Below are 27518 nucleotides of genomic sequence, written 5' to 3'. Positions count from 1 at the left end.
TGTGCTGTCCTGTGTGCTGTTTACCTGCGTGCTGTCCTGTGTGCTGTTTACCTGTGTGCTGTCCTGTGTGCTGTTTACCTGCGTGCTGTCCTGTGTGCTGTCCTGTGTGCTGTTTCCCTGTGTGCTGTCCTGTGTGCTGTCCTGTGTGCTGTTTACCTGCGTGCTGTCCTGTGTGCTGTTTCCCTGTGTGCTGTCCTGTGTGCTGTTTACCTGCGTGCTGTCCTGTGTGCTGTTTCCCTGTGTGCTGTCCTGTGTGCTGTTTACCTGCGTGCTGTCCTGTGTGCTGTTTACCTGTGTGCTGTCCTGTGTGCTGTTTCCCTGCGTGCTGTCCTGCGTGCTGTTTCCCTGCGTGCTGTCCTGCGTGCTGTTTACCTGCGTGCTGTCCTGTGTGCTGTTTACCTGCGTGCTGTCCTGTGTGCTGTTTCCCTGCGTGCTGTCCTGTGTGCTGTTTCCCTGCGTGCTGTCCTGTTTGCTGTTTCCCTGCGTGCTGTGCTGTGTGCTGTTTACCTGTGTGCTGTCCTGTGTGCTGTTTACCTGTGTGCTGTCCTGTGTGCTGTTTACCTGCGTGCTGTCCTGTGTGCTGTTTACCTGTGTGCTGTCCTGTGTGCTGTTTCCCTGCGTGCTGTCCTGCGTGCTGTTTCCCTGCGTGCTGTCCTGTGTGCTGTTTCCCTGCGTGCTGTCCTGTGTGCTGTTTCCCTGCGTGCTGTCCTGTGTGCTGTTTCCCTGCGTGCTGTCCTGTGTGCTGTTTCCCTGCGTGCTGTCCTGTGTGCTGTTTCCCTGCGTGCTGTCCTGTGTGCTGTTTCCCTGCGTGCTGTCCTGCGTGCTGTTTCCCTGCGTGCTGTCCTGTGTGCTGTTTCCCTGCGTGCTGTCCTGTGTGCTGTTTCCCTGCGTGCTGTCCTGTGTGCTGTTTCCCTGCGTGCTGTCCTGCGTGCTGTTTCCCTGCGTGCTGTCCTGTGTGCTGTTTCCCTGCGTGCTGTCCTGTGTGCTGTTTCCCTGCGTGCTGTCCTGTGTGCTGTTTCCCTGCGTGCTGTCCTGTGTGCTGTTTCCCTGCGTGCTGTCCTGTGTGCTGTTTCCCTGCGTGCTGTCCTGTGTGCTGTTTCCCTGCGTGCTGTCCTGTGTGCTGTTTCCCTGCGTGCTGTCCTGTGTGCTGTTTCCCTGCGTGCTGTCCTGTGTGCTGTTTACCTGCGTGCTGTCCTGTGTGCTGTTTCCCTGCGTGCTGTCCTGTGTGCTGTTTCCCTGCGTGCTGTCCTGTGTGCTGTTTCCCTGCGTGCTGTCCTGTGTGCTGTTTCCCTGCGTGCTGTCCTGTGTGCTGTTTCCCTGCGTGCTGTCCTGTGTGCTGTTTACCTGCGTGCTGTCCTGTGTGCTGTTTCCCTGCGTGCTGTCCTGTGTGCTGTTTCCCTGCGTGCTGTCCGGTCCTTTTGGTCATCGGAAGAAAGCCACGTGCCGACCAAAGTCCCGATGTTCCCAGGCCCCGACCCTCCCCCACCCACGCAAATCCAGACTCGCCCCTGCCTGCGTGGCCAGCCCTGAGACGGCCCGGGCTGGCCCCACGCGCAGGCCCCAGCCCGCCCTCTGCCCCGCCTGCTGGCCAGCTTCCCCGGCACAGGGAGGCGCCTGCAGGCGGCACCCTGACTGGGCGGGAGTCCAGGGTGGAGCAGGGGGAGGGGGCAGGGGGAGGGGGCAGGGGGCAGCTCTGCCTGCGGCCCTGAGGGGGACGCTGCCTAACGCGCACCTGACGAGGAAGTGGCGCCCGGCCGCACCCGGGGCCCCGTCGCCTGTGAGCGGTGCACCTGGAGCACCTGCGGGGGCGGGCGGTGTGCCCGGCTCTGAGTGAGAAATGACTGCCCAGTGTAGAGATGGGGAAACTGAGCCAGGACCCAGCCGAGGGTGCAGCCGGGGTGATACGCGGTCAGGGGAGCGTCCAGAGCACCTCGGAGGGAGGGCTGGGCTGGCACTGCGGTTCTATTTCCCAGCGCGAGTCTTTAAAAACACGATGCCCACGACCCCACGACCCCACGACCCCACAGAGGCAGGCTGTTTATCACCCGGGGTCCGTGGTGGATCTTCGGGGGCAGGCAGGCACCTCGTTCCCCGGACGCCCACACAGAGGGCAGGTGGGACCGGCTCGGGGCTCGGCCACCTGGGCACAGGCGTTCCCAGGAACAGGGCACCCCCGGCAGGTGTGGGCAGCTTCCTGGGGGCTCCCACCTCACCCCATGATTTGCCTCGAGTGTCACTTGTGAGTGAAACAAACACGTAAAACAGGTGAAATTGGTCGCTTCCCATGGCTGAGCCCGTGGGGGCCGGGCCCAGTGCTTCGTGTCGCCCGGGGGCACAGCGCCCACAGTTGGGGCACCACCTCTGTCCACGGGGAGACAGATGGAGCTTCGAGGCTCTCCTGGCCATGGAGTGTGGGTTGGGGCGCGGGTCCCCTCTCATTGAGGGTATCGAGGGAGCGATGGAGAAGCCGCGGCCAACGGCACAAGACCCCACAAACACCGCCCCGCCCCAGCTCGGTCAGCGAGCCCTCCAGGCCCCCACGCTGGCTGTCCCGCTGTGGCTGTTTGTAGGAGGGGCCCAGAGATCTCCTAGAAAACCCCGGACTTCCACGCTTCGCCCATAAAGCTGGGACACCCCCTGGCCACACCCTCAGATGGGCCATTTGGTCCAGCTGGCCACAGTCCCCACCCGCCCTCTTTGCCTCTGAACCCTGACCAGGACCCCCAGCCACTGGGGTGGTGGAGGTAGCAGAGACAGCTTCCTCTCCCCAGCTCCGGGGGCAGGAGCACCCCCAAAGGGGACCCTAGGGAAGCCGGGCAACCAGTGGGTCTTGCAATGACGGAGGGGGAGGCTGAGCCTTTGCAGGGAACACCTCCCCCTGGTGGCCACATGGGAGTACAACACCTGGGAGAGCTGAACCCAGGAGGCACCCTCAGGCCACCCCCCGGGAGGGGATCCAGGAGGGGATGGGCACTGGGACTGGCAGCGTGGCTCAGCCCGCTCACCCTCCTCCTCCGCAGGGAGCTCCCGCACCAATCTCCCAGAGGCACCTGCTCTCCGTGCTCGACGCCAAGTGGGTCTTCATTTCCTTCATCGTTTCTTTAATTTGTTGATTTGAGAGGGGGAGGGAAGGGAGGGGGGAAACACTCATTTGTTGTCCCACCGACCCACACGCCGCCCATTGGGGGTTCTCCTGCGTGCCCTGACCAGGGATGGGACCCCCAGCCTTGGTGTCTCCGGAGGACGCCCGGCCAGGGCTTACTTCCTTTCTCTTCGAAGTCCAGGTTGACCGTCAGGTGCGTTTGTCCCGGGTACGGGCCGCTTTCCATCCTGTGTTTCTGGAAAGTTGAGGAAGCACAGGGAGCCCTGGCCGGCGGCTCAGCTGGCTGCCTTCCATCCAGGGGCGTCGCTACAGCTCGGGGCACAGGCCTCCCGCGGCCCTGCCCTGGGACCCGCAGCTGTCGGCATTCAGGGCCGTGATGCCTGGTGCCCGGGCGGCCAGCCCTCACTGACCGGGAGCGCCCGGCCGCCACCTGCCTCCCGTGTCCCGGGTCACCCAGGGCAGGCAGACCCCTCGTCCCGGCCAACTCCACCCCGTCCACACTCGGGACCTCAGACAGGCGGGCCCCCGCCATCTTTGGGTCTGAACCCACAGCAGCTGCTCTGATGCCCGCCCCCCACCGGCCACCTGTGGACGCAGCAGCTTCCCCTCAGGCCTCCCCATCTCTGCTCCCGCCGGCTCTCGGCTCTCGGCTCCCGGGAGCTGGTGGCTCAGGCTGAGAATTCCCAGGGCGGGGGCGGCCTCTGTGTCACCCCAAATATTCGAAGCCGCCTCCCTCCTTCGTAACAAAGTCTGACATTTGCTGAGCACCAGCGTGAACCAGGTCCCAGCTCAGCTGATCCTCACGACCCCGTGAGCCGGGCCCTGTGGCCGCCCCCCAACAGCCGTGCCCCCGTCTCCACAGTAAAGGGCCCACGTCCCAGGGGCCGTGCGCCAGCCCAGCTCCCGCGTGTCCGTGCCCTCGCAGGCAGCAGCGCCGGTGCCAGGCTCCGGGTGAGGAGGGAAGGGGCACGCTGTGCCAGGCCCGCTCTGCCCGTGGCCGCGGGGGCAGGAGCGCCAGCAGCCACCGTGGGCCACGAGGGGAGTGAGGGAGGTGCATGTGGAGAGTGGGAGACGGGGTGTGGGGGGCTCCGCGGCCTCCACCTGCTGCTCCCTCTGTCCTGGGCCCAGCCCCGCCCTCAGGAGAGCACTCACTCTCTCCAGCACAGGCAGACGCGGCTGGGAGGGGAGGGCGCACGCGGGCAGGGCCGGGGTTCGAGTCCACCCACAGGGAAGACAGCGGGCGCTGTGCCAGCCGGAGGAGGCGCCGGCGGGTGGCCCTGGCATGTGCCCGAGGCATGTCCCGGGCTGACAGTGTCCTGGTGGGGCAGACCCAGGGGAGCCCGCCGCGGCCGCACCCCTCCCGCAGGAAAGCCACTCCCGCAGGAAAGAACTGGGTTTATTGCAGTAGAAACCGTGGTCTGAAAAACCTATTGGCAAATGTACAGCCTGTGTTCCATCTGGGGTCGCCTTCAGCTGCGGGACCCCGACTTCTGAGCCGCATGCATGGGGCTCCATGTTCACAGCCAATCCCAGGCCGCGGCCTGCAGCCCCTCCAGAGGGCGCCCCGCCTCCTGCCGGATGGAGGCAGAACCGCCCATCCCCGCCCGCCTGCGCCTGCCCCGAGCGAGCAGAGCAAAACCAGCCACTTGAGTCCTGGTTTCAGAACAAAAAGCCAGAACGGCTGCGGGAACCGGACCCGCGTGCGCCTTCCCAGTGGCCCCGCGTCGCACCCCGCGTCGCGATGGCCTCAGAGAGACACACGTTCCCGCTCTTATAAAATCTCTTCCTTATATTCACAGACACACACGGAGCTTTGGACGAAATAATTACAAACTTCTTTTTCCCTCAGAAAGCAAACAAGCCAAACAGAAAACAAACACAAAACCTCCGACAGCAGTAAACAGAAAGGGGCGGGTCCCTCCCCTCCATCGGGGCCGCGGCCGAGGGTCTGCGCAAAGTGCTGGTGCGCCCCGTGACGGGATTCTCCCCCAGGCTCACCGCCCGCGGCCGCGACCTCCTCCCACTTCTCCAGCCCCTGCAGGCGGCCTTCTCTCTTCTCCCTGCTGCTCACCACCTGGGACCCTCCCGCCTCCGCGCCATGCCCGGGGCGGCGGGAGCCCAGCCTGCAGGCTACCAGGCTGACCTCCGAGGCCCCGGGTGCAGGGTGGAGGACGAGGCCCGCCTGGCCCTGCTCCGGGCACAGGGCTGTGCAGCTGCACACGGAGGAGGGGCCCGGGGCTCGCAGGGAGTGTCACTAGGTCTCATGCAACATCCAGGCAGAGGAGGGTCCGGCCGAACAGCCAGAGGCCAAGGCCAAGGCCAGGGGAGGCAGGAGGGGGCGCCCCAGGGCAGAGCCCCCCAGAGCACTTACTTCGGGGCCCGTTCACGAGCTATGGGAGCTCCTGGAGGAAGACCCGCCCAGGGCGAGAGCCCATGTCCTGTGCCAAGGCCGGGCCCCTCAGGGACCACCTCGCAGGACACAGGAGACCCAGAGGGGCACCCCGCATGGGAGCGTGCGCCCCCTTCTGGACAGGAATGTGAGCAGCAGGGACAGCGAGGGGACCCGTGTTCTTCCCGCCCGCCCGCATGGGGTTTCCAGTCTCCGGCAGCAGGCAGGACAGACAGCCTCGGGTTCGGGCAAAGACAGTACCATCGACCAGGGGAAGGGGGCAGCTCCCTCGCTCCCAGGGCACCTTCCTGAGAGAGGTGCCCGGGGCAGAGGGCACGGGGAGGTCAGGGGGCGGCCGGGCCCCTTCAATGCCCTCTCCTACGCGAGTCACCCCAGGAGCAGCAGGAAGCAGGAGGGCCGAGTCCAGGGCTGAGCAACGTGGGGGGGCCCTCCCGCCCTGGGACGGCATCCGCGCTCCCGCCCAGGCTTCTGAACGCCGCCCGGCAGGACGGGCCAGACGAGCTCCGGCAGCCGGCGCGGGCCCTCCCTCCTCGGCGCTCGGCGGGGCAGCCACGCAGGCCGCCTGGATTCCTCTATGTACACGCGGCGAACCCAGGACAGGCCACCGAGGGCAGACTGACGGGCACGGGTTGCGGTCAGGACTCAACACCCTCCCCGTCCCCGCGGCTGTTGGAGATGGAAGGTCGGCAGGCATTTCCCCGTCTGGGTCCAGGACTGGACACGGGTGCCCACGACAGTCCCTGAGTCCCGCCTGCGGCCTGTCACTGGATGCCCTCCTCTTCCACGTAGGTTGAAGGAAACCAGCCCATCTGAAAAGAAAGAGACGGCAGATCACTAACAGTGCATGTGTGTGCGTGTGTTCATGTGCGTGCATGTGTGCATGCGTGCATGTGTGTGCGCACGCGTGCTGGGACAGGGCGAGAACAGGCTTGTGGAGGTGGGGGACCCTTCAAATGGCGACGCCAGCTGGAGAAGAGGCTGAGCGCCTGGCGGAGCCCTGGCCCCAGTAGGTGGGGTCCCGAGTAGGTGTGGCCCCAAGAGGCACAGCCCTGAGCAGCTCGCGCTGAGCCCGCCCTCCAGCTGCCCCCGGAAAACGAGCATCGCCTCTCGGGGAAAGGGCATTAGCCAGGCCTCCGCTACGGCAGAGGAAGGGAAAGAAAGATAGAAACATCCATGATGAAAGAGAATCCATGATCGGCTGCCTCCTGCACGCCCTGCCCTGAGGATCAAGCCTGAAACGCAGCATGTACCCCAACCAGGAATCGAACCCTGACCTCCTGGTTCATGGGTCTATGCTCAGCCACTGAGGCTCACCGGCTGGTGTTAAAAAAGGGAGTGGAATGAAGACGTGTCCCCATCCAGCAAAAACTAAGGACTTACAGAAGGACTCGCCCGGAGCACGACCAGGAGGAAGTGCCGGTGGGGGAACTGGTCTTGGCGGATTCCGGGAGGACGGGGAGCCCAGGAAAAGTGAATCTAAGTGAGCACCAGCTGCCTACAGCAAGCCACGCCCACGGGGCTAAAATTTGTAGAATGAGATACGGCCTGGCAGGCGAGGCTCAGGGGTTGAGCAGTGACCCAGAACCAGGAGGTCACGGTTCGATTCGCGGTCAGGGCACAGGCCCGGGTTGCGGGCTCCATCCCCAGTGGGGGGCGTGCAGGAGGCAGCCAATCAGTGATTCTCTCTCATCATTGATTGGTATTTCTATCTCTCTCTCTCTCCCTCTCCCTTCCTCTCTGAAATCAATAAAAATATATTTTAAAATAAAAAAAATTTTTAAAGATACATGACATCACCTTCCCCAAAGCTCGGGGGGGGGGGGTAGTCAAAGACAGGGAGGCCTCGTCGGCGGGAGGGTGGTCTCTCGGCGGTGGAGGCGGGTGGGGCAGCCACTCACCCGGCCGTTGGTCTCGCCCCGCCACCAGCCCTGGTCCCCGCCGATGCGGCTGTAGATCTTCACCACGTCGCCTTCCCGCAGCGAGAGCTCCCGCATGTCCCGGGCCGCGAAGTTGTACCTGGCCACGGCCGTGCCGATGACGCGGGGCGTGAACACTGTTGGGGAGATGGGCGGCGTCACCGGGCTGCGGGGCAGGGCCCAGCCAGGGCGGGGGGACCCTCAGGCCGAGCGGCTCTCTCTCCCCAGGCGTCTGGCCCATCCCCGGGGGGAGGCCTGGTGGCATTAAGGCTCTGGAGGGACAGCCCGGGCCCCAGGCCCAGGGCCCCCGCTCCTCTGTGGCCTGAGACCCCGTGGAGGGAACCAGAGCCGGCACCACCCGCCCTGGAGCCCTCACAGGCAATGACTGCGCTCCCACGGGGACAAGAACGGACGCCATGCTCTGACCATCACGCGCCTGCGAGACCCCCCCTCCACCACCACCATGTGCCCGGGCGCCACAGGCCAGGGGACAGCTGCGTGGCTGCCGCCCAGCTCACTCCGACGGAGCTCCCTGACGGGACCCCAGGGCACGGTGCCCGCCTCCCTCAGGACCCCCTTCCAGGTCCCCAAACTGGAACCCCAGCTGGACCAGCTCCCCGGGACCCAGGAGTCCTGATGGACAGGTGACAGCGACCGCGACAGAGAGAGAAGCAGGCACAGCGGCCGGGAGGGCTCTGGCTCTGGCAGCGGAGGGAAGGCCGTGTGGTCGGCCACCGAGACCCCGCCCCCGGCCCCCAAGTCCCACTGCCCCTCGGACAGCGCTGAGGGGGGCCGCGGGTCTGCCCCCCTCCAAGGGTGGCCGCCTGGCTGTCAGCCGCCGCCAGAGGCAGAGCTCGCCGTGAGCACCGCGGACGATGGCCGAGCAGCTGCGGAGGGGCCGTCGGGTGAGCGTGTCGAGGGGCACAGCAGTGAGGGCAGCGCCAAGCCTGACGGGGTTTCGGGTGCAGCAGCCCCGCCTGCCCCGCGGCCCCCCCACCGCTGGGACACCCGCAGGCAGGGTGGGCCCGCAGGCTGCCCGCGCCAGGCCCCCACGCCCCGAGGGCAGCGGTACCTGACCAGAAGGGAGCGGAGGGGCCCTGAGCAGCCAAGCTGAGGCCCTGAGGACTGAGAAAAGAAAAGCTGTAGGAGGCGCAGGAAGCTGCAAAGAGGCGAGAGAGAACGTGAAAGGGGCGAGGAGCGCCCACGGGACCCACCGCACATGCTCGCGGGCGGCGGGGACAGGCCCAGGCCGTCCTAGGAGCGGGGGGGTGGGGGGCGGCCTCAAGGCCCTCCCGGGCACAGCGCAGTGGCCACCGCTGGGTGCCCTCCCTCCAGCTCAGCCCTCTGCACCTGCCCCCAGAGAACACATCGGGCCGCCTCTCCCAGGGCGGCGAGCACGGGACTGACGTGCCAGGAGCCTGCCCCTCGCCCAGCACACAGTAGGTGCTCACGAAGGCCCGCCATGCCTCTCCTGGCCTGCTCTGCCCAGGCGGACCCACGGCTCTGCAGGTCCTGCCGGCTGGGGGAAGCGGTGGCTCAGGGTGAGTCCTGGGCTGGATGCCGAATGCTTGGGCCCAGCCTGCCCCCCACTCCAGGGCCACCCCTCAGCCACAAGGCCCGGTCTGCACAGAGGTGCTGGCCTGGCTCCCGCACAGCGGGCCCCTGGGGGGGTGGGGCACAGGGAGGGATCTGAGGCAGGCGGGACCCCTCTGTTCTCTCCCCAGGCTGACCTCGGGCAAAGTCACCCAGGCTCAGAGCGGCATTCCTCACCTGACACCCAAGACCACCGGGCACCGGCCTGGGGGGGTGCTCGTGATGGGCTGGGGTGCCAGCACCGCTCCGGGCCTGGTCAGTGTGGCCCATGGAAAGCCCTCTCTGAGGGCAGGTGGGCAGCGGGGCCTGGGCCATGGGGACCGGGCAGAACGGACACCGCGGGAGCACTGGTGTGCCGAGGGCGGGCACTACCTGGGGACCGGCTGGAGGTCCTGGAGGCGGCGCGCTCGCGGGCCTTGTAGGGGTACTTGAGCGTGGTGTCCAGCTGCTTGAAGCTCTCCTTGAGAGAGTGGCACTGGTAGTACTCCACCAGCTCCTGCAGGGCACACACCACTGACTGCCGCCGCCGCCAGGCAGGCCTCCGGGGCCCCGGCCGCCCTCTCCCACTCCTCAGGTCCAACAGGCGATTCCTCTCCTGGCCCCTCGAGGGCCCCCTCCTCCTCCTCTTCCCCCAGCGCCAGGCCCAGGCGGGCGGCCAGCGTCCCAAAGACCTTTGAGCCAGTCATCTCTCCCCCCGACGTTTCTAAAGGAGCAGCCTGAGAAATGCTGAGGTCAAGGGTCAGGGGTGCTCCTGCAACTCTTTATACGGAGAAAAGCGGGGACCCCACGTGCCCCACACCGGGGAAATGCTTCCAGAGATAACAGCTTGTCCCAGTGGCCGAGGCCACACCAGCCAGGAAAAGGGGTGTGGACTGACTGGCCCGTTTTTCACTCCGCCTGCCGGGGAGCAGGCCGGGGCACGTGCACATGAACCTCAGCGAGGCTTCCCGGGCGGGCGGGGGTTTTGGGGGTGCAGTGGGGGGCTTTCTGTTTTACGTGGCGCTTCTCTGTGGCCACTGTGGGTGTGAGGAGGAGAATGAAGGGGTCCAGTCTTAAAGTCACCTTATGCCGGGAGCTGCATCCGGCTGGGCTGTGACCGTGCAGTGGGGAGGGGGGGGGCGGCGGGGGAGGGGTGCTGTGGGGAGCAGCCGCGGGCGAGGTTGGCTCACACCAGGCCTCACTGGCCATGGTTTCCGGCTCCGGAAGGAGGATGGGCTGGGCCCTCCCTGTCACTGTCCACCCGTCAACCCACCTGGCCCTTTGGGGGGTCTGGGGGACAGTCCCGACTCAGGGGCCCTAACTGTCCCAAGGCGCGGGTGCAGGAGGCCTCTCCTCCGTGGAGCGGCGGCCATGGGGGCCAGGGCCCTCCCCCGACCCTGGGGCCCGGCTGGCGGGCGCCGCGGAGCCGCCTACCAAGAGGCTCTCAAACTTCTTCGCTTCCGTGATGTGGATCCAGCTGTCCTTCTCCACCACCTTGATGTGCTTCACCTCGTCGTTGAACCTGGCGACGTCCGCGGCGAGCTGTCACCGACGGGCCCCGCGGCCCCGCCGCTCGGGGGCCCCGCTCAGGAGCCAAGACCCACCTGGGCCTCGGCTCACACCCGCTCTCCAGCCCCTGCCTTTCGGTCCTCCCCCCGCCCCACCGGCTCCGGCCTGCCCCCCACGGCTGGTCTGTCCGTCTGTCTGTCCGCCTCTCCTGCCTGAGCTCCAAGCTCCCAGCCCAGCCTGCACGGCCTCCCCCAGCCACTTCCTGACTCGGGGTTCTGCTCACCTTGCTCTCCGCCCTGGGGACCCCTCCGCCTCGTTTCCACAGAGGCCTGAGGAGGCAGCCTCGCCCCAGCTTTGACACCACCTCCCAACGTTCTCCAACTCACACCCTCCCCTCCGGCGGCCCGGCCCATCCTCAGTCACGCCAAGCACATGCCCACCAGGCCCTGGCCCTGGCTGCCCCTCTGCCGTCCTCTCCGTGCCCTCGGTGTCCTCAGGCCTCGGATCCAATGTGCCTCCTCCTCCCCCTCCTCCCCAGGTGCCCCCGCACCCCTTGCAGCCGACACCACCCAGACAAAGACCCACAGGAAGAAAATGTCACACCAACACCCTTACGACTGCAGGTGCCAACCCTTCAGCAGCCGGGTCTTCCCACACAAGCCACACGCATACGAAGGACTGCACACCACAGCCAGTGGGACATCCCAGGAAGGCACGGATGGGGCGACACAGGACCCCTGCCTGGGGCTCTCAGCCCCGTCCCACCGACAGCAGGCCTCTCATCCCTGGCCTCGAGCCCAGCCCAGGACTCCTGCCCCATGGGTGCTTCAGGCCAATGGTGACCAACCACCAATCAGATTCTGTCTCTTGGAGAGGTGACAGCAGACCCGGGCGGGGGGGCGGGGGGAAGGGGGAAGCTCTGGGTAGGAGGGCACCCCGACTGATGACCACTGGCGGGGGCTGCAAGATGGCAGCCGTGTGACTCCCGTGCTCTCCGAGGACACCTGTGGGGCCGCTGGGAGCCCTGACCCTCCCAGCATCCCCGCCTGCTCTGCGGCTGAGCTGGGAGCCCCTGACCCTCACAGCATCCCCGCCTGCTCTGCGGCTGAGCTGGGAGCCCCTGACCCTCACAGCATCCCCGCCTGCTCTGCGGCTGAGCTGGGAGCCCCTGACCCTCACAGCACCCCCGCCTGCTCTGTGGCTGAGCTGGGAGCCCCTGACCCTCCCAGCATCCCCGCCTGCTCTGCGGCCGAGCTTGTCCGGTCCCTGAGACCTAGAAACGTCAGCCAAGCTCGCAGGGCAGCTGTGGGCCGACGGCAGCCAGGATGCTCACGCAGACCCGTGGACACCCTTCCAACCTGAACGTGTCCAGGTTTGGGCACTGCATCCCGTGGCCACCCAACCCAACGCTGACCTGCAGGGGACGTGGGCTCTGAGGCCCCGACCGGCGTCGGGGACACGTACTTGATGCTGATGGCGAAGCGCTCGGCCTCGGCCGGCCGCTCCCGGATCAGGTAGGTCCCGCTGGCGTGGGATTTGAGCAGGTTGTCCGTCTGCTGCCTCTCCATGTTGCCTGCGAACCTAGAGCGACGGGAGGAAGCAAGGGTGTCACTGACGGCTGTGACAGCATCCCGCCCGCGACAGCACCCAATCTGCAGGACGAGCCGCTGGGAGGTGAGGCCACGCCCTGCGGGCCCCGCTGCGGCCACTGCGGGCGCTCCTTCTTCGAGGCGGCCTGGCGGCCTGGCAGGCGGAGACGCACGCTGGACCCCGGGCCGCCTGCACCGGTGGCTCACGCCCAGACCGCCACCTCCACGCCTGTATCAACACCAACATCCCACTGTCCCGGCGAGCGGCTGCCCGTGTGAACACGTGACCAGACCTGGCCTTAAATGTGCCGCTTTCACACACTGTAGTGACTCTTCACGCAGAGAGCGTAAGAAAGCCCTTCACTCTCCCAACTGCTCCCCCCGATGATCGGCAAAGGCAGCCGCTGCCAGGGGTGGGGGAGACCCCCAGACCCAGGCGATCGGGGCCGAGGACGGAGCAGGGTGGGCAGCTGGGCTCCGCTGCCTGGAGAACCCAGACCCGGCCTGCTCACGGGCTTGTGGGCCACCCCCACAGCCCAGGGGCCCCCACAGCCCAGATGCCCCCCCACAGCCTAGATGCCCCCCACAGACAAGGGCCATCCCACAGCCCAGGGCCACGCTGGTCGGCTCACCAGGGGTAAGCACTGTAGTCGATCTCCCGGGACGGCAGCCGGCCGATGGGTGGCTGGCAAAAGAGAACATGGGGGTTAATGCCCCCCCAGGGGCCGCCCACACGGGGGGGCGGGGGGTAAAGGGGGTTTGTCGGCAATGACCTGACCCTTGGGGCCTGGAGCCACTGGACTGCGGGGTCCCTGAGGGCAGTGACCGGGACGCACCACCTCTGAGTGACTGGTCGCTAGGTTTGAATGGATGAGTGATGATTGGTTAAATGAATGAATGAATGAGCAACCAGCCACCAGGCACCTGCCCCCAGGAGGCTGTGACAAAGGCTGCAGAACGTCTCGGGGGCCACGAGCACCCCCACAGCTCTCAGCGCTCAGGCCCGAGGCCCCGGGCAGGCATCTGCTGGCAACGTGGTCTCCACGTGGCAGCTGCTCGCAGGCAGGTGACCCCGCGGCCGGAGCCCCCCGACTGCCCCTGGCTGGGCCACAGGCTGGGCAAAGCCTCACTACCTATCCCCTTCCCACCCCTTCACTGTGCAGATGGGGAAACTGAGGCCCAGAACGGGGACGAGACCGGCCCCAGGCCACCCCGTGTCAGCGACTTTTCCTCCTCCGCCGCGTGGTCCCCTGGACCTGCCAGCAAAGCCGGTCCCAGACCCAGGTGTCCCCCTGCGTCCTCCTTCCCCCGGGCAGGGGGGCCGCACAGACGCTGCGTGCGGGGCGGGGGCGCCGGGGCCAGGCGGGCGCTGGGGCAGCTCCTGGTCTCTAACACCCATGATGGAACGCAGCCCCCCCCGGCCGGGTCCTTCAGACAGGAGGGCCCCCTGCCCTGGGCGCCACCCATCTCCTCTGGGTGCAGGGCGCTCCGGGCCAGCTCACGGCCTCAGCAAGGAGGCCCCGGCCCCGGCCCCGGAGCTCCTGCCACGCTCACCCGTCCGTCCACGGGGCAGGGCTTCACGGACGCGCTGGGGAAGCAGCCGGACTTCCTGGTCTGCACCAGCCGCCCCTGCAGCAGAGGGGGCACGGTCAGGCCAAGGGCCGGGGGGGTGGGGGGAACCTTATCGCTCACTGTCTCCTAGGGACAAGGACGGGGCAGGGCCATTCCGGAGACGCAGTGAGGGCATCCCCTCCCTGCCGTGACCTCCGCTGACCTCACAGCCCTTCTGGGCAGGAGGGGCCTCCCCACGTCACAGAGGAGCACGCTGAGCCCGCAGAAGCGAGCGGCTTGCCCCCAGCTGGGATGGGGCCTCGTCTCCCGGCTGCTCCCTCATCCACGCAGACCCCGCGGGGAGGCCAGGTGGGGCGGCTCAGCCTCGCCCTCCCGCCCCCGTCCCCGCCCCCCCCCCCCCAGCCCCGTCCCCGCCTGAGGAGCCCCTGGCTCTCCGCTGTCTCAGCAGCAAAGCGTCCCTGCGAGGCCACCGGCACCGATGGCCGGTCACACCTGGGAGGGTGTGCGGGACGCAGGGAGGCGGGAAGGAGATGGCGCCAGGATGTCCCCTCAGTGAGGGCGCCGCACCCTCCCCAGGGAACAGCCACCGCCCGAGGCCCCGCCCACAGCCCTCCTCCCTCCACCCCTGCCGCTCGCCCCCTCCCGCCCTGCAGGGGTGCAGGGCCTCTGCCTGGGCCAGGGGCGGGGGCAGGCAGCCGGGCCTCCACCTTCCAGCCCAGGACGCACCTCCCACCACTGAGACTCGGGGTCCCCTCTTAGCAGCTCAATCACGTCGCCCGTCTGGAAGGTCAGCACCGGCTTCCCGGGGGGAGCGGGGTTGCCGTGGTAATTCTGCACGGCCACCATCTTGGGACCTGTGGGGACAGCGGGTGGGGGGTGGCTCGGGGACTCCATCCTGCCCGGACTCCCGCATCGCCGCTGTGTGTGCGTGTGTGCATGTGTGTGCGTGGTCAGGTTTGGGGGGCCGTGTTCTGGAATGGCGCTTCCCGTGTTTCCTTCCAGCACCTCCCCTCCTGGGACCCACAGCGGCACCCGCAGGAGGCGAGCTCCAGGGTCAGAGAGCGGGGTGGGCCGGGCCTGGGCCGGGCCTGGGACGCGCCAAGGCCACCCCGCTCACTGGCCCAGGCGGCTCTGGGGCTGACGGGGGGTCCTGGCTGAGCCCCCTAAACCATGCAGGCCGGGCCTAGTCAGGCCCTGCTCTGGCCCAGCTGCCCCGCGTGGGCCTATCTGCCAGGTCCGGTCCTGGCGCCGGGTCCCAGCGGCAGGGGCGTGGCCTCTGGCTCGTTTCTCGTGATCCAGCCACGTTCCTGTGATGCAGTGCAGGGTGTGTGTGTGCGTGTGTGTAGCATGTGCGTGGCGTGTGCGCGTGGTGGGAAGAGGAGACAGAACACGGGAAAGCAGCCGTGCTCCCGTCTGCTCGGCTCGGGGCCCAGGGTGACCGCTGACGAGGACGGCAGCCGAGAGGCCCAGCCCGCACTCACCTGGTCCCGCTCCAGAGGCGTCCTGTGAGGGCAAGGACAGACGACAGGGCTGAAGGAGGCGGCCCACAGTCCGACACTCCCCCTCCCCCAGAGAGAAGGGTCAAGGCAGGGAGGGGCGGGACAGGGAGGCGTCCTAGATCCTGCTCCCGTGTGACAGCCCCCCACTATTTCTACTGTGCCTTCCCCTTTGTGCCCCTCTACAGCCCTGGGACACCCACCCCTTCCCTCGCCCATCCTCACCACTAACTCCCACCTCCTCCAGGGAGCCTGCCCTGACCACCCCGGCCTGGAGCCTCCCTGGTCTGAGCCTGGGACAATCCCGCTGCATACGCCCAGACGTCTCCCTCCTCCGGAGGGCGTCTTTCACCCCACGCAGGGCTGGTAAGCACGCGTCAGTGCTGGTTAACTTGACTGGACCCCACAGCTGGGCAGGCCCCGACGTCCACACCCCACAGTGACCTCAGGGACACCCCAGGCCAGCTGAACAGAGGGCTGAGAGCCAAGGGGCAGGCGGGCACAGGCCGGTGACAAAGCTGGAAGGGCGGCGGCCGGCGGGGCAGCAGCCCCAGGGCCCTCACGACCGCAGAGGCTGTGCTCGCCGGCGCGGCCGGGAGTGCCAAGAGCGGGCACGGCGGGGCCCGGCGGCACACAGGGCATGGGCTGTGGGCAGCAGAGCGTGGCGGACTCACCAGGTCAGCAGGCGAACCTGAAAAGGAAGCACCAGGCCTCAGGGCGAGCCCCCGGCACGGGCCGGCGCTCGCCGCAGCGGGCGAGGTGCGCGTCTGACCACGGCTCTCCAAAGGTGGGGAACGGCCCGTCTGGTGAGACCCCAACTACAGATGCAACGGGAACGGCGAAAGCGGCCGGGCCCGGGGTGAACGCGTTCCCAGCAGGAGGGCGGGCTGCCGGGCCAGCGGCGGGGTCCGCTCCTTTGTTCTTCCTACGTTTCCCCATTTTCCCCGGAAACAGCATGTAACGTCAGAAAGACCAGACGCCACGGCCGGGAACAGGGGCTCTGCCAGTCCCGTTGCTGCTGAGGCCGGGCCCGGCGCCCGGACAGGGAGGAGGGCCCGACCGGGCGGCCGGGACCCCGGACCGAATAGCCTCCGGTCATTTCTTCACCAGTTCACGGGGGACATTTATTTTCTCCTTTATTTCATTTCTTCTCTCTCTCTCTTTTTTTCCCCTTCAAATTTTTGACAAGTATGTTACTTTTAGGATCAAAAGAACAACAAAAACGCTTCCCCAAATGCCGGTCACCCAGCGCGAGGGACACGTGGCCACCAGAGGGCAGTGCTGGTGGGCCAAGCCGCGCGGGGCCAGAGGTGAGGTGCTGTCTTCCTGCCGGGAGGGGCCTGGGCCGGGGGCTCAGGGCCTGGGCTGTCGGACCCTCCTCCCCTCTCAGGCACTGGGCCAGGCTCAGCAGTAAATGGGAAACTAAGTCTGCTCTTGGTGAGTGTGCGTGTGTGTGCGCGTGCGTGTGTGCATGCGTGTGCGTGTATGTGTGGACATGAACCCCTACAGCACCGCTGCAGCTGGAGGGCCAGGCGCTCGGCGCAGGAGAAGCGGGCGCAGGGGTTTCTCTGAGTCCAGAGCCTCCACGCACTTGCCCAGAGGTTCTGTGTCCATTTTGGGGGGACCCCACAAGCCCCCGCTGGGATGAGGCGGGGACACGGGAGAGGCAGAGAGAAGCCCTCCAGGCGCAGGCAGGAGGGAGGAGGGGCATGGAGCCGGCCCCTGGCCCTCGACGCTGCGCCCCCGGGCAGGTGTCCTCCCAGCGGGAAGGAGAGCGTGCTCACGCAGCCCGCACAGGAGGGTGGCGAAGGTGGCTGTGAGCCGCGGGACCCTCGGCGGGTGTCAGGGGTGGCCGAGGGCCAGCTCCCGGCGGGCAGCGCGGGCGGGCGGGCGGCGGTACTCACTGATCTTGCAGGGCGGCGTCACCTCCAGACACTCCTTGTGCGCCCCGACCCCACACTTGGTGCACAGGTAGCCCTGGTAGAAGGTGCCCCTGTGCCGGGGGGGGGGGGGGTGTGAGGCACTGCCGGGTCCCCACACCCGGCAGCCGCAGGCAGGCAGGGCCCAAGAGCACCAGGCCCGCCCCGCTGTCCCCCAGAGCGTCCAGCCTCCCAGCCCCGGGCCTCTGAGACCCCGTCCCGCTCTCCCCAAGGACAGCTCGCCTCGCTCTGCCGTCCCACACAGCGGGCCCTGGGCACCCACAGGGACAGTGGCCGCCCGCCCCTCCCGGTGGATCGGAGCTGATGGGCCCAGCCCGGGGCGGTGGAGGAGGTGGTTGGAGGCGGTGGGTTCGGGGCCCCCTCGGGGCGGGGGTTGGGGGGGGCCTCACCGGAGGAACATCCTGCAGGCCTTGCAGTTGGTGGTCTTGTCGAACGTGTACATCTGGAAGCTGTGGTGGTTGGCGTTGGCCTTGTCGGGCTTGATGTTCGACCTGGTGGGAGGGAGGCGGCCGGGTCCCTGAGCCCCACGCCGGCCGGGCTGGGCCGGGACGGAGCCCGGTCTGCCCGACACCCCGGCTAGACGGGGGTGCTGCTCGGGCAGGAGAGGCCTGGGTGCAGGTCATGGCTACACCCTGACAGGGTTTGGGGGGGCAGGCGCGGGCACTGGTCAAGACTGAGCGGAGGGGCCCTTTGGGTCGCCACTGGGGGCGAGTTAGCGATGAGAAACTCAGGGTAGCAGTGAGCTGGAGCTCACAGCAGGCACCCGAGCTCTCAGGGGCGTGCGCCGTGTCTAATTCACCCAGAGCACATCCCCGGTCAGCCGGCACGAGGCCGGGGGCGTAGACAGAGCCTCCCGGGGCGTAGACAGAGTCACGGCCCCACCCCCAGCAGGTGGGCTCGGAGTGTCCCTCAGAGGGTTCGGGGAGAAACTGCCACCTGGGAGCCGGGGGCAGAGGTGGAGGAGACACCATCGACCTTTTCCTTTTTAAAAAATATTTTTAATTTCAAAAGGAAGGGAGAGGGAGAGACATCAACAATGAGAGAACCATGGATCGGCTGCCTCCTGCACGCCCCGCACTGGGGATGGAGCCTGCAACCCTGGCCTGGGCCCCGACCGGGAATCGAACCCTGACCTCCTAATTCACAGGTCAATGCTCAACCGCTGAGCCGCGCCGGCCGGCCAGTCATTGGCTCTGACGTGTCCTGGGCGTGTCCCCCTTCGGCCCCCCTAACAAACCCCTAACCGCCTCCTTTCACCGCCGGTTCACCAGGAGGAGAAGGCCCGGAGTGGGCGCACCTGCCCGTCCGACCGCAGTCTGAGGGCACAGGACCTGCCTCTCCGGCCCCGGGTCCAACGTGCCTGGGTCCCCAGTGACCACTGGTCCCCGTCTCTGCTGGACAGAGTGGGCTCCTCCTGGGTTTCACGGACTGCTCTCTGGCTTCCACGAGAGGTGGCAGTCCCAGCCTGGGGCCCCGAGGAAGCGTCACCAGGAGTCCATCTGGCATCGCGACCATTGCTGGCCACGCAATGCCCTGCCAGCCAGCGTGCAGGTCTCCGCCCCGGGCAGCGGGGCCCACCTGGGCCAGCTGGGATGCCACCAGCGTGGGGCTGGGGGTGACCAAGTTCGTCTTGGTCTCTGGGCATCTGCCCTCACTCTCACCTGAGAGTCCTGGACAGAGCCCCCCCCCGGGGCTCCCGAGCCCCCACGCTGCCCCCTGGACTCCCATGGCCATCCCAACTGCTCCATCCACTGGACAGAGTCCCCCCGGGGCTCCTGAGCCCCCCACACTGCCGCCTGGACTCACATGGCCATCCCCAACTGCTCCATCCACTGGACAGAGTCCCCCCCCCCCCCGGGGCTCCCATACCCCCACACTGCCCCCTGGACTCACATGGCCATCCCCAACTGCTCCATCCACTGGACAGAGTCCCCCCGGGGCTCCTGAGCCCCCCACGCTGCCCCCTGGACTCACATGGCCATCCCCAACTGCTCCATCCACTGGACAGAGTCCCCCCGGGGCTCCCGAGCCCCCACGCTGCCCCCTGGACTCACATGGCCATCCCCAACTGCTCCATCCACTGGACAGAGTCCCCCCGGGGCTCCCGAGCCCCCACGCTGCCCCCTGGACTCACATGGCCATCTCAAACTGCTCCATCCACTTCCGCTTCGTGTCCTCCGTCTTGCAGAAGAACTGGAAGCCCTGCTTGCCTTGCAGGTGGATCAGGTAGAAGCCATAGGACCACTGCGGGGGGGAGTACATGTGTGCATGCATGTGTACAGTGCACGCCTATGCATGTCTATGCCCGCGTGTGCACATGTATGCATGCATGTGCATGGGTACAGTGCACTCGCATGCATGTCTGTGTCTGTGTGTGCATGTGTATAGTACACTCATGTGTGTGTATGTGCGTATGTCTGTGTGCAGGTGCATGTATACAGTGCACATGTCTGTGCCTGCACACGTGTGCACAGGGGCATGTGCACACCCCTCTCAGGATTTCCTGGGAACCCCTCCCAACCCCCCGACGGTGCGCCCTCAGCTGAACTCCACTGGTGCATGCGGGTCCCTGAAGACGGAGCGGGGTCCCCGGGGAGCCCGTGTTCAGGAACTGGCCCCGGGCCTCCCATCACACCACACCGGCCCACCCACTCTCACTTCCTAAATGTGGCGCTAAAGGAGCGCCCTGCTCTGAAGCAAATCAACCGAGAGGAACAGGGAGGGAAAGGCCACGGGTCTGGGAGCCCACGCCAAAGCCCCACACCGCTGCCCACCCCCTCGGGGCCCCAGGCTGGCGCCCCAGGAAGGAGTTTGGAAACCCCGAACCCCTGTGTTAGAGTGACGGAAGGAGGGGGGGGGGCGCAAAGAGGAAGAGGGGAAGGGGGCGGGAGGGGGAGGGCAGAAAAGACAGAGGGTGACAGAGGGACACTCGACACACCCCTGACCAGCCATGGCCATAACCTCCAGGGAACGGAGCAGGCGGGGGGCCAGGCAGGGCGGGGGACCTCGCTGGAACGCTCTGTAAGAGGCAAACCCTTCGTCCCGCACACACGTCATCGTCGTAAGAAACTCGATGAGGAGGAAGCAAGCCGTGAGCCTGCCCCTCCCCAGGCCCCGGGCCCCAGGCCCCACTCCCGGCTCAGGAGGGAGGTGCCGCATTGGCCGAGGCGAGGAAGGCGTGAGGGGCGCCAGGTGCTTACCATTTTCCCATGAGACTAGGCAGCATGCGGAGAGGAGAGGAAAAGGGGGCGAGGTCATGACGGGACTCACAGCCCAGGACACTGACCACTGAGAGCCCTGGCGGGGGGGCAGCCGGGCCTTCCCCACGGGGAAGGGTCAGGGGCTGGGACCTGGGGAGCGTCTCAGCCTGGAGCCGGGGGCGTGGCCGCAGCTCACCGCCTCTGGGCCCAGCAGCTTGTGTTGGACCTCAGGGTTGGGCGGGTCCCCACAGCTCTTCCGGGCGGCACCCTCTCTCTGCACCGTAAACTCTGAGGTCCAGGACCTGCGTCTCTAGCACATTGGATCCTGGCCCCTCACCCCGCTCAGGGCTGCGAGCGAGGGCCAAGCTCTGGCACAGTGGCCTCTGCAGGAGCAGGACTGAACGGAGAGCAGGGCAGCCCCATCCAGCAGCCACGGCCCCACCCCCACAGCCACGGCCCCACCCCCACAGCCACGGCCCCACCCCACAGCCACGGCCCCACCCCCACAGCCACGGCCCCACCCCCACAGCCACGGCCCCACCCCACAGCCACGGCCCCACCCCCACAGCCACGGCCCCACCCCACAGCCACGGCCCCACCCCCACAGCCACGGCCCCACCCCCACAGCCACGGCCCCACCCCCACCCCCACAGCCACGGCCCCACCCCCACAGCCACGGCCCCACCCCCACAGCCATGCCCCACCCCCACAGCCCCACCCCCACAGCCACGGCCCCACGCCCACAGCCACGGCCCCACCCCCACAGCCATGGCCCCACCCCCAGCTGCCGTGGCCCCACCCCCACAGCCATGGCCCCACCCCCACAGCCATGGCCCCACCCCACAGCCATGGCCCCACCCCCACAGCCATGGCCCCACCCCCACAGCCATGGCCCCACCCCCAGCTGCCGTGGCCCCACCCCCACAGCCATGGCCCCACCCCCACAGCCATGGCCCCACCCCACAGCCATGGCCCCACCCCCACAGCCATGGCCCCACCCCCACAGCCATGGCCCACTGACTGCGCAGCAGTCTGACAGCTGACCCCGAGCCCACCCAGGGCCCCCCTCGGCAGGGGCGGGCAGGGGCAGGAAGGACTGCTTCCTGCAGGGCCAATGTGGACTGGAGCCGGGCCAAGGTCTAAGGCTGACTCCCACCGAGCACTTGGCTGGGTCCCTCTGCTCCTCCCCTCACTTGGCACTGAGATCCTGGCCACGCCCCCTCCCGGTACGATTCAGAGAGGAAAGCCAGGGATGGGCGGGGCCCGGCGGGAGGGGCGCCTTGGGCAGGAGTCACCGTGACAGAGGATGATTGACAGGAAGCCCTGTCCCCCTGCAGCCCACCCTTTCCCGAGGCCACTCCGCGACACCCCTCAGCGGGGCATCGCCCGGCTCCCTGCCTGTGCGCCCCGCTGCCCCACCGTCCCCCACCTTCTTGACGTCCTTGTTGTTCATGGGGTCGTCGGTCATCTTGTGGAACAGCAGCTCGATGATCTCCTTCAGCTCGTAGCTGTAGCCCCGCCTCTTGCACACGATGACCACCTTGTCGAACAGGAACAGGTACCTGGCCGCGGGCGCGGGGGGCGTCAGCATGGTCAGCATGGCCCGCGCCCCGTGCTCCCGGGCCGTGGGATGGAGCCCAAGCCCTGCCCTCCGCCTGGCTCACCCGTGAACGCTGACCCTCGGCCAGGTCTCCGCTGCTCAGGTACGACTCCTCCAGGAAGTCCTCCTTGACCTCACCCATGGCCCAAGGAGCAGATGGACTCCTCCCTCCCAAGCTCCATCTCCCACTAACTAGACTGGGAGCCCCGAGGGAGCCGAACCCACGTGTGCTGCGACCCCAGCCTCGGCCCAGGCCTCACACAAGTCGGAGTGCATGGAGGGCTGAACAGCTGCCGGGCCAGCTCAGCCAGCGCCGTCCCTGTCGCCCGCCTGGGCACTCCCTCAGTCATCTGGCAAAGGGCTCACGTGGCCACTCTGGCTGGCTGGCTGCTAGGAGCCTGGGAGCTCGCCGGCCAAGGCCCTTGGCTGCCCCCCAGCCCAGCCCAGCGCCGCCGGGCAGGGCAGCCCCATGGGCGTGGCGGCCGCTGGCTGACGGTGGCCGCTGGCTGACGTGGCTCACCAACGCTCTCCCGAGAAGGCAGGAAGCAATTAAAACGGAGCAACACAAAGCCGAGTGGGCAGGCAGCGCGCTCCGGCAGAAAAGCCGTTTCCACCCCGTGGGGGCGGGTGCCTGGCTGGGCTGGTGCCGCCGCCCGGGACGCCGTCGCCCGCTCACCTGTCCTGCTTGGTGTGGTTGACGATGGACCGCACCTTCAGCTCCCCGTCGATCTTGGGCCGCCCAAATTCCTCCAGCTTTACTTGCTAGGAAGACGGGGAGGGCTGTTAGCCGTCAGCTCGTGCCGGGCAGGCCCCCGTCCCACCCCTGCCCGGAGGAAGGGCGGGCGGTGTGCACCAGCCCCAGGGGCCGACCCCACGGAGGCGGGAACCCAGCGAGAGAGCCCGGTGGGTCCTGGCTGGTGCTTGGAACAAGGGGCGGCAGGTGACGGAGAAACAGGCCTGCAGGCTCCGGTGCCCCCGCCCGGGGACTGCCTGCACCCCCAGGAGCAGAGCCCTTCACGGTGGGCGACCTCCCCGGCCGCTGTGGCGGTGCCCAGCGCACGGACCCGGTAGGAAAGGCCAGACGCCCGGCCCGAAAACCACGTTCAAGGGAACGAAGAGCGTTTGGCAGACAGAGGGCGGGCGGGTGCTGGTCCTGCCCGGAGCACAGTGTGCGGCCACGCTGACGCCCCAGCCGCGCCCGGGGCCACGGGACAGGCTTCCCACCAGACCCTCTGCTCTGCGGAGATTCCGTCCCGTTTTCCGTGAGGCTGTATCTCGGCTGCTCTGCTCTGGGCACGGTCCTGGTGACCCGCGCAGACGGGAAGGCTGCGCCCTGCCCTCTGCCTGGCTCCGGCACCAATGCTGACCCGCAGATACGCCTCCTCCGGGAAGCCCTCCTTGGCCTCCCCAACCTTGAGGAGGCCGTGTCCGCGTGGTGCTCCAATGGACGGGTCTCAGCATCTTCTTCCGAGCTCTCGGAACTTTCCAGAAGCTGCCAGGGCACAGCGGCTCGATGTCTCGGAGGGAGGGCTGAGCACCCTGCACAGCGACTCCCTCGGGGCCTCCACGTCTGGCCTCTAACGTGCAGGACAAGCGTGCCGCACCCGGGGGCGGGTTTCCAGAGAAAGAGCGAGCTGCGCGGGGCCTGGCCCAGAGCGCCACACCTGCTCGCCCCCGGGTCGTAGTTTTCAGGAACAAGTATTTCTCACACGCTAAACCAGTGATGGTGAACCTATGACACGCGTGTCAGCACTGACACGCGTAGCCATTTCTGATGACACGCGGCCGTTGAGGCGGCAGCATGCTGAGGATGAAACATTTGCTGCTCCTGAGGATGAAACATTTGCGAAATAATGTTTTTTCCTCAAAGTGACACACTACCCGAGTTATGCTCAGTTTTTTGGCGAAGTTTGACACACCGAGCTCAAAAGGTTGCCCATCACTGCGCTAAACAAAAGTGTTTAAGTAACAAACAAAAATCGTCTCTTTTCATGCCGTAAAAGTGATGCCCGTGCATCACCGGGCATCGAGGACACGCTGCTGACGGGGAACCCGGACGGCCTCGCTCCGCCAGGCGCTGAAGGCACCGCCCCCAGTCCGGGCCCTGCCCCCACCCTCTGCCCCGGGCTCCGAGTTTGTTCTCAGAGGAAGGAGACACGGAGCTGTGTCCCAACGCTGCGTGGGAGCGTCTTTTCTTCACTCGGCGACACGGTACGAGCGTCCCTGGGCGTGTGCGCAGAGGGGTCCTCCTTGGGCTCTCTCGGCCCCGGGGGTGAGGAACGGGCACCAGGTGTGGCCTGGGCACCCGGGAGCTTCCTTTGCCCAAAGCTTCTGTGTGGATCTGACTTCCACAGGCTCGGCGGGACCGCCAAGTTCAGGGACGAGAGTGAGGGCGTCGTGCAGGCCGGGGCTGAGCCAGGGCCAGTCCTGTGCCCGGGGGCACCCGGAGACGTCACTGGCCCCCAAGGGTGGGGGTGCTACGGGCATCCAGTGGGCAATGTGCGATGCACAGGACAGACCCCCCAACCAAGGACGCTCCCCACGGTCGACAGAGCAGAAGTGGGGGAAGTGGGGGACGCACTGGCAGGTCGGCGAGACGTCGGCTGGGACAGCAGGGAGTGCCCCCTTCCGCTGGCCCAGCTCCTGGTCACAGAGGCCACCCAGCACCCAAGGGTGACGCTGAGAGGGTCCCGTGAGGTGCCCGCCTGACGCCCAGGGGAGGGGGAGCCCGAGGGCAGCTCCCGGCAGCGTGGACACACGGTCCGTTGTCCCCCAGGGGCCAGTGGAGGCGAGGGGGGCTAAGGTCCAGGAAACAGGAGCCGCAGGCCCCCTGGGAGCCACCACCTCTAGGACCGAGAGAGTCCTCGGTCCAGGCCAGAGGGGAGGGGAGGGGAGGGGGGCTGGTGCCGTCTCCCGCGGGCCTGCCCTGGGCAGCAGGCCACCTGTGAGCCCCGGGCGCCGGGCTGGCTGGCTGGCTGGCAGAATGTCAGGGCCGCACCAGCTCCCAGGACCCAGCCGGATACGTGTGTTCTCACTTCCGCTTGTTCAATACGGAGATCGGGAAAGGCGTTTAAAAAACACACGCAGGACACGGACATGATCACTCTTCACCCTCTGGCCCTGGCCGGTGTGGCTCAGTTAGCTGAGTGTTGTCCCATGCACCACAAGGTCACGGGTTCGATTCCCGTCAGGGCACAGGCCCGGTTGTGGGCTCGATCCCCAGGGCGGGCGGCGTGCAGGAGGCAGCCGATCCATGATTCTCTCTCACATCTATGTTTCTCCCTCCCTCCCTCTCTCTCTCCCTTCCTCTCTGAAATCAATAAAAATACACTGAGTGGCCAGATTATTATGATCTCTGAACACATAAATTTGGCCACTCAGTGTATATCCTGTATAATAAAAGGCTAATATGCAAATTGTCCCCTCGATCAGGAGCTCGACCAGCAGGAAGGCCAGCCAACCACCCATGTCCCCTTCCCCTGGCTAGGCTGGCCGACCCCACCCATGCACGAATTCATGCACCAGGCCTCTAAAATATATATATTTTATGCATTCAGAGATCATAATAATCTGGCCACTCAGAGTACATTTAAAAGAAAAGTCTCCATTCTTTGGAGAGTCGGCCACACTTACCAAGTTTTCTATAGAACTCTGAAACTCGCTGATTTTCTTCAGGGTCTCTTTGTCTCGTTTCACTTCATTTATGTACATGGCCAAGTCCTTGAAAACAGCAGTGTGGGGCAGGGTTGGCAGGCCCACGCTGGGCAGGGCAAGGGGCTCAGCCCCAGCCCGCATCCGCCCAGAGCTGGGCACTTTCAAAGCACCCCCAGCCCGGCCGGCGTGGCTCCGGCCGGCGTGGCTCAGTGGTTGAGCGTTGACCTGTGAGCCAGGAGGTCACAGTTCAAGTCCTGGTCAGGGCACAGGCCCAGGTTGCGGGCTCCATCCCCAGTGAGGGGCGTGCAGGAGGCAGCCGATCCATGATTCTCTCTCACCATTGATGTTTCTGTCTCTCTCCCTCTCCCTTCCTCTCTGAAAGCAATAAAAAATATGTTTTTAAAAAGCACCTTCCATCTGCCAGAGGTGGCCGGCTCTCAAAGCAGCAAGGAGTGAGAAGGGCCAACCCCACTTGACAGATAAGAAACGCGGGAAGAAAAGGTAGAACCAACCCCAAACCACACTCCAATCAGTGGCCAAGAACCCCCCACTCCTGCCTCCTCACCCCCTAGGTGCGAGTAGATAAACAGCCAACTAGACTCCAGCAGCCGTGTCTTAGCTCTGGGGAGGGGACCCCCAAAGGCCACCACCTCGGGGAGCCCCGGCTGCACGGGGGGCGAACCCCACCAGCTGGCCAGCTGGCCTTGCCATGCAGCCTTCTGCTGGCCACCAGGGGGCAGTGCCCACCACAACCCAGAGGGCAGAGCGACTGGGCAGGGCACCCGGTGCTGCGGAGAGCCAGGGACCCGGCCCACCCTGGAGAACCAGGAGGGCGCCGCTGCCCCCGCCCAGCAGGAGCACAGGCTGCCGTGGGGGGAGCCGCGAGCCGGGCCGCGGTGGGGCCGGTGCCGCCTCCCCGCAGAGCTCCTGCCCGTCCCCGCGGAGCCCGGCGGCGGGGCAGGGCCAGACCCGAGGCAGAAGCGCTGCAAGACGGCCGGCCAGCTGTGCGCCCACGGCAGCCCCGCGGCCCACGCGGACGTGGAGTGAAGTCCCCACGAGCACAAGGCTGCTCAAGGCGCGCTCAGCGTGGAGCATGCGCAACGGGGAGCGGAACCCAGGGGGCCACCCTCCTGGGAAACGTCCCCCTGCAAAGACTGGGACACGGCCGGGAGCGGGGAGGGGCCCGGCCTGCCACCACGCAGAGCGGGGAAAGGCTGGAGGGTGCTCAGGGCCTGGCGTGGCCAAGCATGCCTGGGACGTGGGCACGTGGCAAGCACACCGCAGAGCCACACAAGCACGCTGAGAAGCCCGTGCCTGACGGGCAGTGGGAGCCCCAGGAGGTCTCGGGGCAGCGGGCGACGCCAGCTGAGCTCCCCTTCGCGAGGTGTAGCTGCCAGTGGCTGGCACGGGCCTGGGAGGCGGGGGAGGTGGTGCGGCTCGGGGGGGGGGGAGGCGGGGGGATCCAGGGGCGGGCATGTCCGAAGCAGAAGTCCCAGGGCCGGGCAGCAGGCAGCACAGGGCAGATGCCCAGCACTGAGTCCAGGACCTGGGAACCTGGCGGCCCCAGCGGACGGCGGGAAAGCCTGCAGCGCCCCCGCCCCGACCCTCGGCCCGTCGGTGGGTCTCCCCCACCACCCCGTGCCCTGCTCTGCTCCGTGCTCCCCAGGAAACTCTACATCTTGTTCGTGAGCCCAGGCCAGCCCGGCCGCTCCCTGCCTCAGTTTACCCACCCACCTGCATGGCTTCCAGTGCTTCTTTCAGCTGCTGCCTCTCGGGCCGGTCGGTGGAATGGCTCAGGAGTTCCTGAGGGGGTGGGAAGGGAGCCCTTGGTCACCCCTCGGGGGTCCTGGCCTCTGCCCTCGCCCCCACCCCACCTGGACACAGGGTGCAGACACAGGGTGTGGGCACAGGGTGCGGGCACAGAGCGAGGCCTCCTGACAGCCGGGCTCAGCTGCCG

The 27518-nt window shown here is 67.0% G+C and overlaps 1 protein-coding gene across 2 annotated transcripts in view; it reads right to left on the bottom strand.

The window, feature by feature from the left end:
- Positions 1-4872: 4872 nt before the first annotated feature.
- Positions 4873-27518, bottom strand: part of VAV2 (vav guanine nucleotide exchange factor 2) — a 103858-nt gene continuing 81212 nt past the window's right edge. Inside the window, exons 11-28 of one of the 2 annotated variants that reach the window (XM_079790016.1) lie at positions 27296-27364; positions 25541-25627; positions 22584-22669; positions 21737-21869; positions 19242-19351; positions 17497-17598; positions 17072-17160; positions 15842-15858; positions 15153-15174; positions 14398-14525; positions 13654-13728; positions 12732-12784; positions 11975-12091; positions 10436-10523; positions 9395-9518; positions 8502-8588; positions 7412-7566; positions 4873-6322 (exon numbers count right to left, since the gene is read on the bottom strand). In XM_079790016.1, coding sequence (XP_079646142.1) covers positions 6275-6322; positions 7412-7566; positions 8502-8588; positions 9395-9518; positions 10436-10523; positions 11975-12091; positions 12732-12784; positions 13654-13728; positions 14398-14525; positions 15153-15174; positions 15842-15858; positions 17072-17160; positions 17497-17598; positions 19242-19351; positions 21737-21869; positions 22584-22669; positions 25541-25627; positions 27296-27364 — 1590 coding nt within the window. In that variant the 3' untranslated portion in view covers positions 4873-6274. The remainder of the gene's footprint in view (positions 6323-7411; positions 7567-8501; positions 8589-9394; positions 9519-10435; positions 10524-11974; positions 12092-12731; positions 12785-13653; positions 13729-14397; positions 14526-15152; positions 15175-15841; positions 15859-17071; positions 17161-17496; positions 17599-19241; positions 19352-21736; positions 21870-22583; positions 22670-25540; positions 25628-27295; positions 27365-27518) is intronic. The other variant, XM_079790015.1, reaches the window with a different exon arrangement.

The sequence above is a fragment of the Cnephaeus nilssonii genome (assembly GCF_951640355.1).
Source record: "Cnephaeus nilssonii genome assembly, chromosome: 14".
Taxonomy (NCBI): Eukaryota; Metazoa; Chordata; class Mammalia; order Chiroptera; family Vespertilionidae; genus Cnephaeus; species Cnephaeus nilssonii.
Note: the sequence above shows the minus strand (reverse complement) of the source record. Positions and strands in the feature narration are given on the sequence as shown.